The sequence below is a fragment of the Pteropus alecto genome, unplaced genomic scaffold, assembly GCF_000325575.1.
Source record: "Pteropus alecto unplaced genomic scaffold, ASM32557v1 scaffold146, whole genome shotgun sequence".
NCBI classification, from domain to species: domain Eukaryota; kingdom Metazoa; phylum Chordata; class Mammalia; order Chiroptera; family Pteropodidae; genus Pteropus; species Pteropus alecto.
This window is the reverse complement of record NW_006442107.1, coordinates 362,077-375,429: the sequence shown is the minus strand read 5'-3', so window position 1 is coordinate 375,429 and position 13,353 is coordinate 362,077. Positions and strand designations below refer to the sequence as shown.

Sequence of the window (13,353 nt, the reverse complement as noted above, 5' to 3'; positions counted from 1 at the left end):
GATGGAGTAGCTTTTTTTTTTTTTTTACAATTAAATCATGAATTTTACCTTTTATATCATGAGACTTTAAGCACTTATCTTTCATACAGATTTTAGCTTTTGAAACTTGACATTTATCCCAGAAATAATTTAATCTTTAAGTTTTCCATGGCCAGCAGTGCCTGAGTCATTGTCCTGTTATTAAATTTTATTCACCTGGTGTTTTGGCATTTTTAAAATGTATGTATTCCTTAAAGACTTTTATTATAATTGGTAGGATCATCTAGAAGTTTTTTCTTCTAAGAGATGAGGACTGGCTCTATAATTATCCTTTCTCTTTAGAAACTTAGCTGATCCATCGTTTTCAAAAACATAGTTGAATGCTTCTCTTAATTGGTAATTGTGTGTGCAATCACAGGCACTGATTAATCGTTGAGCTCCTCTTTCTTCCAGTTATTAGATAGGAACTTTCATGCTCCTCAGTCCTTCCTGGTGTGCTTCCAGTAACTGTTTTCCCCAGATTACTCAGCTCACTCTCTGCTCCCTTCCCTATGTTTACTGTGGTGGTATCCACATAGTAATAAATATATATATAATGGTAATTAAAGAATAAATGGCAATATAAAGTATTGATAAGAATAGTCGTAATATAAAGAGATAAGTATATATATAATATATAGAATTAAACAGAATATACATAATTTAAACACATATAACTTTAATAGAAGAAATAAGGTCTCTATACATTATTACTCTTCTATTATTAAAATGTAGAATATATTCTATTGTACTTATCTTTTTATATTACAACTACCTTTATCAATACTTTATATTACCTTTTATCCTTTAAGTACCATTATCAACTTAGATCCTTTTACAGGTTTAATATATTCCAATTAACCACAACAAAACTATTACTTGAAGCCCAAATTATAGCAGTCGGGCTGTGGGGCCTTTGAAAGCCTCCTTGGTGTTGTCATTCTTAAAAGCATCGGGAAACAACAGGATGTTCCAAACTCTCCTTATTGTTTCCTGTCATAATCTCCTTCTAAGGAATCAGGAGTTCTTGTTCCTCATAGCAGAGGACTATGTTAGAGACCAAAGTCTAGACACTAGAGAAGCACACAAGAGTGGATGGAGGGCAAACACACAGCTGCTGCAGGTGTTATTTTTGGCAGTGACAGAGCTGGAAATGTCTGCACAAATTCACTTTGTTATTTCTTAGTTAACTCATCATATTGCTATGTCATACTTGTTTATTTAAAAAACAGTTTCTGCATATGATTTTATCGATCACTTAGATTTTCTCCTATTTAACAGTGTTCTAGAAAGGGTAAGATAAAGGAAGAGTGATGAAGCCTGGATGCATTGATCACTAATTGGTAATAGTTTGAGGGAGGAGATGTGATTGTACTGAATGTAAAAATTATGTAAAAGTCAATCATTTATTTGTTTAAATCTACTAAGTGCCAGGCCTTCTGCTAAGCTTTAATGGTGATGTTTCTGTCCTATGTTGTCTATAATCTGGCAGTGAAGGCATTTGCGTAACAAATAATTTTACAATTAACTGAAATGAAGACTTCAACTGAAACATGCAGGGTGTCCTGAGAATGTATTTTAGGAGCACTTGGCTTGTCTTGGGGTACTAGAACATTTAGGTATACGGGAGCAAGGAAATGGCACTTGGCAGGTGGTTAGTAAAGAACACTGAATCATGTTCAGAAGGAAGTTGCTATACTTGGAGACATTTAAGGTCCCACACAAATAGGAAATGAAATTGTAGTTATTGATGGTTTGTTATTTTAAAAGAAATAATTTATTATTTTTCTTCTGAAGCGTTGTGAATGCAAAAGAGGTGAGAATATGCATGCCACCATGGTGACCAGCTGTCATAATGTCTTATTTATCAGCAAATATGCACTGACGTTGCTTAAAATAAGTCCCCCCAAATGTGTATGATTGCCTCAGAGATGCAGCATCCATTACCCATGGCCTCACATTACATTCTTGGGTCATTAGTCCACAAGGCATTGGGATGGTACAGGGGTTTTTTAGGGGATGTTATTCTTTTCCTCAGGCCAGCTGCTGTGAAAATGGAAAATTTTAGTTTATTTCTTTTTTTCAATTTTAATTTTTTTCAATTATATTTGACATTCAATATTATATTAGTTTCATCAGTTCATCTCTTGAGGGTAGGATCATGGTGTATGTTTTCCAGTATTTTTCTTAGTCCCTCAGCACATTGCTTATAATAGAACAAGCACTTTATGTGGAGAAGTTGGTTGGTTGGTTTGCTATACGGTTTTAGGCTAAGGGTGTCCATGGACTAATCCTTGTACGTGGTGATTTACTTGGTTGCTTCATTTTTAACGCTGTCATTTTTGCTTTTGTCCGTTAAAAATTTTAGTCTGTGGTAAGCAAGTTTAGGAGACGGTGTCAAAGGAAGAGACCATTTCAGGTGTGTGGAGCCACACGAAGCATAAAGTATGGCACATCTGAACCTTCTGGGATGGATTGTTGGAAAGGGCTTAAGAATTTACCATTTACCTGAAGAATAAGACAAATAATTTATATTCTTTGCCTACAAGCACATAGCTTGTCACCAATAAAACTGAAGCTAGCATAAAACTCTATTTTCTAGGAATATTTACCAAATTCCTTTCCTGATTACCTTATTAAAATTGCTTCTTCCTCCTGCTTTTCTTTCGCTATAGCACTTATCACTTTGTAATTTAATATGCAAGTTACCACTTTTTATTTATTTGTTTGCTTCTTCTGACTCTTCTATTAGAATGTAAGCTGCACTTAGGCTGACAATTTTTGTCTATTGCAGTCACTGATATATCCCAAGCACCTAGAATAATGCTTGGTACATAGTGGACATTCAATCAATGTTTGTTGAATGAATGCGTGTGAGCAGTAGCAAAATCAACAAGTGATCAAGGTAATTGTTTGTATCACTCAGCAGGCTTCCTGGAATTCTTCTTCTCATCTAACATGCTGTAAGATTGGCACTGTAAATTACACATGAAGCACTTATTTGGGGGAATAAATAGCTGGCATGTTGACTAACTTGAATTACGTCAATGGACTTTTGAAAAAATGGACATGTTGGGAAACTAGCAGTTGAATGTTATTTCTCAACATATTTATATCTCCAAATCAAGTGAGTAGAGCTAGACAGTCTTAAAGGTCATTTCATCTAGGTTTTATTTTATTCACGGGAGGAAACTGACTTAGCAAGGTTAAGGAACTAGTCCAAGATCAGATTGCTAGGCAGAGCCAAATGAATAGAATATTTTCATTTTCTTGCTGAATGAATAGAATATTTTCATTTTCTTAGCTTCACAAGTTCAGAGCTCCTTCCCAGTGTGTTCTGACACTTATCTTAGGAGCCCATACCCACATAATACCTATAGTGTTAGAGTTCTTCCTGAGAACATTCTAGAATGGGTAATGTTGGGGTATGGGAGTGGTGGGAATGTTTATTGAACCTTTTCCCACAAAGATGTAGAATTTAAAAGTTTGGCATTGATTTTGAGGTAAAAAATATTTTAAATAAGTGTTTTATCTGTGAGGCCAATAAGGTAGTTTCCTCTTCTTGTTATCTGGGTACCATAAAACAATGTTTTTCCTGTTTAATTTTCCCTGTGCATTTGTTAACTGGCATGCATCATTACATTGTAAAGACTTTGAGGCAAGGGTTTATGTCTTCTACAATTTTGGTAATTTTTCCCAGAGTCTGTTATATAGTACATTTTCATATATCTCTGTCATCCAGAGGTCATCTGTAAGTTGAGCAATAGATAAGAAATATTTACATAATGAGAGCATTATTCAGTCTTGTTACTGGTAGACGTGTCAAAGGAAGTAATCAAGAAGAATTGCTAAACATTGTCTCATCAACCTTATCCACCTAAATAATCATGGGAGGCAGATAACTTAGAGATTGGAGAGGCAGGTGGGTTTCCTCTACACAGTGAATCGGGGTTACTGGAATGTAGAAGCACTGCCTTTTCTCCCCTACCAGAACAGCATAAAAGGAAGACCTGCTTGGCTCAGTCATTCTAAGGAAAATGATATTATCTTTTGATTGGATGTGTTCCAGTAAAACAAACTCCAATTTATCCCTTCGAGAGAGATTAAAATCAGCAGCTCTTAGCACTTGCCAAGTTTATTATTAGTATATTCCTAGCCCTTGTGATGAGATAAACATTTCAAAGAATAAACCTGGCAGCATACCTTAGTGGAAATAAGGGCTAGAGAGGATATAGATATGTTTATTTTAGTTTGTGGTTTTTTAAAAAAATAGCTTGAATGTAAAATGGTGCAATACAACAGAACTTTACTGCTTGTTTATGCAAGAGTATGATGTGGATGTTCTTGTTTGGCAGGTGGGTTTCCTCTACACCGTGAATTGGGGACCTAGGCTCCTTCCCTCTGGTGGCTCTCCCCCCTGCCCCGCCCCCCACCCAGGGCATCACTGCACTGCATCCAGCTGGTGAGAGAGAGAGGGGGCATGGTAGGGGCTTACCCTCTTTTAAAAAAATCTTAGCTTGGAAATGGCACACAGCATTTCTGCTTATATTTCATAGACTCAGCCACATGGCCACATGGATGTGGGGAAACATAAACTAGTCGTGTGCACAGGAAAAACAGATAAGGGCCATTTTCCTTCTCACCTTCTCTCTTCTCTTCTTCCTTTTCCCCTCCCTCACTCCTTACCCCTTCCCTTCCCTTCCCTTCCCTTCCTTCCCTCTCTCATCCTTCCATCTGTCTGTCCGTCCGTCTATCTATCCTTTCTCTCTCTCTCTCTCTCAACATTACAGTGCTGAACTCCTACATCCTGTTCAAAAAGGACAACCCTGAGCACACGATCAGCCATCTAAACTTCATACTGATGTTGACTGAAAGAATGCTGGAAAAGCATCACATGCCAGGGCAGCAATGTCTTCGAGGTCGTCTGTGCTCTGATGATGTCACACCTCTTTGTCTGGAAGACATTTCCCTACCATGGAAAGAGAATCCAACTGGTTGCTGCAAAGTTTACTGCTCACAGGATAGGGACAGCATGGAGATCTGGAGAGAAACGCAGTATTTTTGTGCGGAATGTGATGTTCCACTTTGTGTTGTTCGTGCTTGGAAATTTACCACACACACACACACACACACACACACGAATTATCAGATACTGATCATCATACACATTTCTGTTACATTAGGATTAGAGACAATTTCTGTTGTTTAGAAATAACTCCAAGAACAGTTTTTCTATTTTATTTTCACATTGAAAACCAATCAGATTTGCTTCAGCCTCGAAGAGTGTGTTTATATAAAATTAAATTAATGGTGGCAGCGGGCTGCACTTTTTTTTTTCTAAAAGGGAAATGGGTTAAAAAATAGGTTTTTGGTGGATATCCTATGCTTACATAGATATTAAGGATTCCTGCCCTGCTCCCACTGCCACCTGTTTTAGAGATTAAAGCGACCATAGTTTGAATGATGCTAAATGGTGAGAGGGTAAATTAGAAGATGATAAAGGGGTGAAAAGATAAGGGATATACTGTCTCAGCTTTGTAGTACCTGGGTACAGTCCAGATAGGAAGCTCCTTGAAATAGTAGTAAGAAAACCTAGGTTTTAGTTATAATTCTATTAGCTTAATATATGCAGGTCTTTTTATTCTAATATTCTAATCTGTAAAATAAGGACAATTGTATAAATCATTCAAGGTAATAGGTGAGGATATAGTACTTTGAATTACTAGGAGGGTTCATAGGTGGTTTAAGTATTCAGGGTGTCCTTACACCGTATTAAAATCTAGGTATTATTAAGGCAACAAGTCTGCTTGTGCTTATTAAAAAGGAACAAGGCTAACATTTGTTGGGCATTTACTATGTGCAGGCAGGTGCTAAGTGCCTTACATATATTAACTAATTCTCTCGCACCTTTATGGGGGTGATATTATTAGCCCCATTATGTAGATGAAGAACTTGAGGTACAGGAGGGTTAAATAACTTGCTAGTAAGTGGCAGAGTTGGGATTCGAACCACGGTGATCTGGCTTCAGAGTCTGCACTCTTAACCATTCCACTTTAAACCTGTGCCCTGGTCACAGCGACCGGCAGTACTGACATTTATCTAGTTCACTCTGGTGTGGCCACACCAACTACTCCTGTTCTGACTTCTCAGTGCTGGTGCTTTATGAGTGGTTAAATATTTTGGGTGTAAACCTGGCCACTGATGGATAAAGACGCTCGTACTTTCTAGTTATGTTTGAATTGAGCAAGTAGTATATTTGACAGCCTAAGTAAAACTCAGAAAATATTTTCAGGTATTTATATTTAAGATCAGAAGCACGATAGCTTAAACATTTTAAAGTGAAAAGTATTGAGCATGTATTTGTTAATCGTTCTTACCAATTTCAAGGCATTAACCCATGTCTGTAAGTTAGATGTAAGTAAGATGATTCTTGTTTAGAAGTGATTAGATGTGTGACTAGGTGTGTTACAAAGAAATCTAAATGGGTCACTAATGTTATACTCTTTCTGTAAGTCTGGCATCTGCTGGGTGATTTGGCTGCTATTTGTAGAATCTGGTTCAGTTTTCAATTCTGCCTGTTTTCTTTCCAGTCTGCCAAGCATTTTTGGTTTAATAGAAACTACTGCGTATCTGAGGGTTTTGTGAATAGCTGGCATACCCACTACTCAGGGGTCTCTGGGCTACACCACATAGTTATATTCATATGCCCTAAAATGATTTTGATAATATCCCTGCTTCAATTTACCTTGAACTATTTACATGTAGTATATCAAAGGTATGAGGTTCTCCTACAGCAAAGAGTTGTAGGAAAAGCTCTGGCTGAAAGTGAAAAGCTAGACTTTTTTTTAAATCTCTACCAGTGACCTACTGTGTTACTTTGAGGAAAATAGCCTCTGTGACCCTCCATTTTCTTATCTGCAAAGATCAAAAAGACCTCATCCAGCTGCAGCCTTCTTTGATTCACTGTTAAAGCGAATTTTAATATGTTTGGTTAATGCTTCATTTGTTTTGTCATTTAGATAAATGCTAAACCTAGCTCCCAGGTAATCTGCTGACGGAAGGCTGTGTTTTTATACTTCTAAGAAAAATAGCAAAAAATGAAATTGTGTAAAACTTGCTTTGAGAATTCGTGTAGTACCATTTGCTGATAAGACCAAAGCAAAGTGGCATACTGTATTTCCTTGAGTCTTAGAGACCATTCATTGTGAAACACATTCCAGTTAACAAATGTACAAGGAAAATTAAACAGGAAAATTATGTTTTATGGTACCCTGATAACAAGGTGAGGAAATCACCTTACTGGCTCTATAGATAAACAGTTAAAGTATTTTATTACCTCAAAAACAATGCCGTACATTTAAGATCTTTGTGGGAAAAGACTAAATTGATATGGTGCACTGATGTGTCTTAGACTTGATAAGATATGACAGAAAGCCATATATCACTGGAGCATAGATTGACCTGCAGCTTTGTTGGCACCTGAGCTACCTGACGCAGATAGGGCCTACATCGTTAGCACACGGTCTGTTCCAGAGCCGCTTATAGACAGGCCAGATATCTGGAATAAACTGTAATTGACTAAGTGCCTACCTAGTGAAGCCGTGTTAAATATTGAAGGCTCCGCTCAAAATTATGACTTGCCCTTTCTTCCCAGCTCAGGCACAATCACTCCCTTCTCTGTCCTCCCAGGACCTTGTACGTCTGTCATAACACAGCATGTTTTGGGGGTAATAATTTGCTTTCTGTTTCTTCTATTAGATTATAAGCTACTTAAAGTCCTCTTAATGCTGAACATAAGTGTCATCCAGCCCGGAATAGAGCAGACATTCAGCCACGTTGATGAAAGAGACAAAAGGAGGAAGGTAGAAGGGAAAGCAGGATGGATGACTGCTTTATGGATTTATAGTAGTTTTTAGATTCCTCAGGCCACTACTCATCACCAGGAAATATGATGCAAATGAATTTTAAATAAATATCTAACTTTCAGGTAACAACATTATTTAATAAAACCACATAGGAAAATCAGTCACCTTATATAGAGGCAGAACCGATTTGGGTAAAAAAATGATTGTACTAGACTAAGCACCCACCATGAAACTCTGCGGAGAACTAGTGTCACGGAAGAATCTTTAGACACTGAAACTATCCATGTGATTTTGGGCAGTTACTGTACCTCTCCATGCCTCAGTCTCCTAATCTACAAAATGGGAATAATCGTAGTACCTCCTAGGATCACTGTGAGAATAAAATCACATAAAGTGTATATAGCACTTAGCATCGTGCCTGGCACACAGTGAGAGAAGGAAACAAATGTTAGCTGTTACTATTATCTGTGGATGTGTCATCAATGAACAGAGTTGGAGACCATAGGAAGTGTTTTATTGCCCTCTAATCTGGCAATTATTTCTAGGATTCCGTAGTACCTCCTAGGATCACTGTGAGAATAAAATCACATAAAGTGTATATAGCACTTAGCATCGTGCCTGGCACACAGTGAGAGAAGGAAAAAAATGTTAGCTGTTACTATTATCTGTGGATGTGTCATCAATGAACAGAGTTGGAGACCATAGGAAGTGTTTTATTGCCCTCTAATCTGGCAATTATTTCTAGGATTCTTTTTTTTTTTTTTTTAACCAAGATTATAGTTGAAGAGACCACTTCCTTGTTTCATTTCCTTAACTTTCAGCTCTATAAAAGTGCTCCCTTACTTAAGAGTTATCATTCTTCTCCTGTCTGGGATCTCCGGGATCTCCCCGTTGGCTAAAGCTACAATTCTCCATTTTTCTTTTTCAGTGAATTGCTTGCCCCTTTTTGCCAATGGACAACTTGGCATTTGAAATGCATGAAGGTGCAACCCAGCACGTTTCATTTGTGGGGAAGATGAACACCATCCCCAGAATGGTAAGTTGGACTTTTACATCTTGAGATTAATTTTCCCCAAAAACCTTTATGCAGAGCTCAGGAAAGAACCCCTCTGAGGCTAGCTTTCCTCAAGTGACCCTGTTCTGCCAAGTAGCATCCCTTGCTTTAAACATTTTTTGATTTGCCTTCTTGCTCATAAACTCTTAACTCACACCTCCTTTAGCTCTTTAATGGACCAGTTCTCTATGAATTGTTGCTCATAGTCTTAATGAGTTATTTATTGTTCAACATAATGCCCTTATACAATGTTAAACTGAATATGTTGTTAATGATTATGCTGTGCAACATATACCATTTAACAATGTTAAAATACTAAGAATATCTATGTTATTAATGATCAAAGATATGCCTGCTCAGAGAGAAAGGCCAGGAACTCAGAGGGGAGTGGAACAGGAGACCTTGACATCAGTGCTTATGAATGTCATTTTAATGGTCGGAGGAACGAGGGCAAATTGGTCCAAAGATTAGGGTGCATATTCTCTTTGCAACATTCAGTAATATAGATGGTAACTCACAGAAGAAATAATGTCATTGTTAGCATATGTTTGTGTTGTGAAACCAGGAAATACATAGAAATGCATGGGAATATTGTGGTCAGACTTGGTAGGTGGTTTGTAGCTCATATAGGTAATGCATGGAGCAGGCAGGTAGTTTAATGAAGTTTTGAAATGAAGGAGAGAGTGAGAGAGACTGGATCTGTCAGGCTAGTTGTTTATAGGTGTGCTGCTTATTCCCATGCATGTACCTGTACGTGTATATGTACATTCTGGAGTGAAAAAAATTCTTGGAAAATACTCTTTATAACCTCTTTAATTTTCAGGTGAAGAAACTGGTAAATGGGGCTAATTGACCAAATTGGAATGCATTTTATATACAAACTTAACTGGCTACTTAATTTTCTAGTAACATATTATGTGCCCTGGCTCCTCATCTGTTTATTTTTATCCTTGTTTATTTGAATGTCAGCAAGGGATATGGGAGGGAGTGTGGTGTGTGTATTTATTTACACTCATATTTGCACGTGTATTATTTTACTGAGTATATTTATCCTACAAATATATATTTTTTTAAATAAAAGAGAAAATAAACCAAATTGAGAAAAGAGGCAATATTATTAATGCATCAAGAATAGATAATAATGGCTTCATAATTTCTCCCAGGAAGAGAAGAGGCAGTGGTCATTGCTGAGTGTTTTCCTGGCGTGTCTCTTGGCCTGCACCGTTACCACAGCAGTAGGAGTACTGATTCTCTCCTTGGTTTATATCAACAACACTCAGCTCCATTCAGAGCCTGAGCTGCGAGCAACTACAATTGCGATATTGCAAAAAGCTGTTGATCCAAAATTCCAGTTTCTTAATCATTTACCTAAATCTAAGGTATGAATCAAATAGATTAAGACAAGCATCATCTATTCTAAAACATCGATTTCAAAACAAGGTTTCCATTCTCTTTTCACTAAGCTTTGCTCGCTCTTCATCGGAAGGAACCAGCTGTGGGCTACATGGATGAAGGGAGGTGAGGGACAGAGAAGAGGGAAAGTTGGATCGATATTGGCCCGAGGCAGAAATTTTCTGTAGCAGATAGTTCTGTGTGTGGCTGGTGGGGAGAATTGCAGGTGGATAAAGGGAAAGCCCTCTAGTCTCTTGTCAGGACAGGTGTTCATTTTTACGTGAGACAGGGACTAGACTGGTAGCGCTCAGTGTGTGTACCACTGTTGTCATTTTTTGAGTCTTGCAGACCTATTCTTCCTTTTCTTTTTTGGAACTCTATTAGTCATCTCGCCACCACTGGCTTTTCTATTTTGCCTTCCTCTGGCCTCCATGCTGACGGCTGCTTGCTTATGACTTTTCAGGTGTTTGAGTTTCCTGGTGGTGCGATCCAGTGGGCCCGATACAGGAACAATATCAAAGACTATCTCAGCATTGAAGAAGAGGCCTTTGGCAGGAGCCTGAATAGTCAGAGATCGCAGATGACTCTGGGGACCCTGAGAATAAAAAGCAATGGCCTCCGGGCCCCTCACTGGCACTTCGATGCTAATGAACACGGCTATCTGGTACAGGTATAACCAGTTTGCCCATTCTGCACTTAAGCATTTATGCCGGTGTGTCCTTAGGCTATTATTTTAGTTGTCGTGAAACCTACTTAAGTGATAGACAACATCTAGTCTTTGGCTATGTAGTTAGATTAGTTAGCTGTACTTTGAAGCATTAACCTGTTTGTTTTAATTATTCTTGCCATCACTTTGAACTTCTTTCTTCAGTATGAAATTATTTTTCATACTCTTGTTAAATAAGACCGCTCTTTCATCCCTTGAGCCAAAGCTGAAACTGGTGGCTCTGATCTAATGATCAAAGAGATGACAGCTTTCCTCTAAGGGAAAAAGCAGAGACCAGAATAACAAACTAGTTTGCAGATGTTCAGCTGGGAGTCCCTAAGATCAGTCCAATTGGATGCCCTTTTGTGGTTCGGACCTTTCAGAATTTTCTGGAAGTCAAGTGAAAGAGAGAGCTGGAGGTGAAATGAGTATACTTACTTGAATTCCAAATAATTCATGAATTCTACAAAGTATTTATTGGTCACCTTCTGTATTTCAGATACTGAGGGAAGCAACAGTGACTAAACCTCACAGAACTTTCAGAGTTTGGTCTTACTGTGGTGATTTTGTTAATAGGTCAGCCAATTTTATGTGACATATTTCTGTTGTTGTTAATTAAACTCCTTTTTCATTCTTGATGATTTACTCAATTTTAGGATTAACAACAGGAAGAGAGGTGAGAATTTCATCTATATGAGACAAAATCCTTCTTATTTCTCGAGAGAATAGAAGCTCAGAAAGATTAAGTGACTTTTCTAAAGACGAACTGTAGTTCTTGGCTAGACCGGGACAAAGTCCATGTTTTTTTGACTTTTTTCTTTTTCCATGTGTATAAAATATGTAAAAGAATAATCTTCAAAAGGCTAGTTCTCATAGCTCTGGCTAAGTAGTGGCAGAGCAGTAGGCAGAAGGAAAGGCAATTAAGTGAACTTTCCTGGAGGGGACCCCCTAAAAAACGATCTTCGAGCCAGGGAACTTAGTCTGGAGCATGTTCCAGTGGGTAGCAGGCCTAGGATCTAGCTCAGCTCAGGAGTCCAGAGAGAGTTTATAATCTGAGCTTCTAAATGGGGACTAGAAGGTAGTCAGAAGGTCCAGATGACCACTTCCAAAATAAACATTGGTCAGGGGGATGACCTATTTATTTTACAACGTGGTGACTATAGTTAACAGTACTGTATTGTTTATTTGAAAGTTACTGAGAGAGTAGATCTTAAAAGTTCTCATCACAGGAAAAAAAATTATAACTGTGTGGTGCTGGATGCTAACTGGACTTATTGTGGTGATCATTTCACAATATATGCGAATACTGAATCTTTATATTGTACACCTGAAACTAATATAATGTTGTATGTCTATTATATTTTAATTAAAAACATACAAAATAATCCAACTACAAGAAATAATGTGGGCTAGAATATTCTCTAGATCTGAGAATTCTGGGATCACTTGTTCTCATTATCAGGGTAAGGAACTAGCCAATAAGGTGTGAAGGAAATCCCCTTACTGCGGACTCACCAGCGGAGATTGCTTTTGCTTGTGTGTCTTCATGAAGCTTTGGAAGGAGGGTCCCTGAGAGGAGCAGGGCAGCCAGGGTGACCAGCATGTATGGCTCTGCAGTGAATGTACCTATCGGCTACTGCGCTATCTCTGCTCTAGAGCAGTCGATGCCCTGATATGGGTAGATGCATATTTCTGCTGTTCCCCACATGTAGACTTGGAGAGAGCTGCTGAGAGGTCCACTTTCCCCCTTCATCTTTAATACCCACCTGGATATGAATTGTGCATATTGTCTGCGTAGGCAGAACAAAGACTTGTTTTTTCATCCACCCTTGTCGATGTTCCACCATGTGACCATGAGTCTCTTGTAAAACAGAAATAATGGTACTTTCTCTACCTACCTCACAGGGTAATACTAAGGAATAGATTAGAGACCAAGAGAAAGGATACCATTCTGTATCAGCAGAATCAAAGTATGGTGCAGTATGGTCTAAAAGTGTAAACACCCCCCGGTCCCTGGCAGCCACCATTCTACTCCCTGTTTCTAGAGAATTTGATTGAATAATTTAAACTAGGTAATTCGACTAGATAATTAAGTTTTAGAGATCTGCTATACAACATTGTATCTATGATTAATAATACTGGATTGTACACTTAAACATTTGTTAAGAAGGTAGATCTCCTTTTAAGTGTTCTTAACTACAATTTTTTTAAAAAGTGTAGACTTTGGAGCTAGACTTTTTAGGTTCAAACCCCATTGACTAGCTGAGTAACCCTGGGAAAATTATATATCCTCTCTGAACTTAGTTTTCTCATCTGTA

At 38.0% G+C, this 13,353-nt stretch overlaps 1 protein-coding gene across 3 annotated transcripts in view; it reads left to right on the top strand.

Moving 5' to 3' along the window:
- Nucleotides 1–13,353, top strand: part of LOC102893853 (legumin J) — a 29,946-nt gene that overhangs the window by 6,227 nt on the left and 10,366 nt on the right. Inside the window, exons 1-4 of one of the 3 annotated variants that reach the window (XM_015595658.2) lie at nucleotides 2,225–4,480; nucleotides 8,812–8,919; nucleotides 10,101–10,316; nucleotides 10,793–10,999. In XM_015595658.2, the coding sequence (XP_015451144.1) occupies nucleotides 8,836–8,919; nucleotides 10,101–10,316; nucleotides 10,793–10,999 (507 nt within the window). In that variant the 5' untranslated portion in view covers nucleotides 2,225–4,480; nucleotides 8,812–8,835. Of the gene's footprint in view, nucleotides 1–2,224; nucleotides 4,481–8,811; nucleotides 8,920–10,100; nucleotides 10,317–10,792; nucleotides 11,000–13,353 lie in introns of those variants that run through there. The other 2 variants (XM_015595659.2, XM_025038559.1) reach the window with 2 other exon arrangements.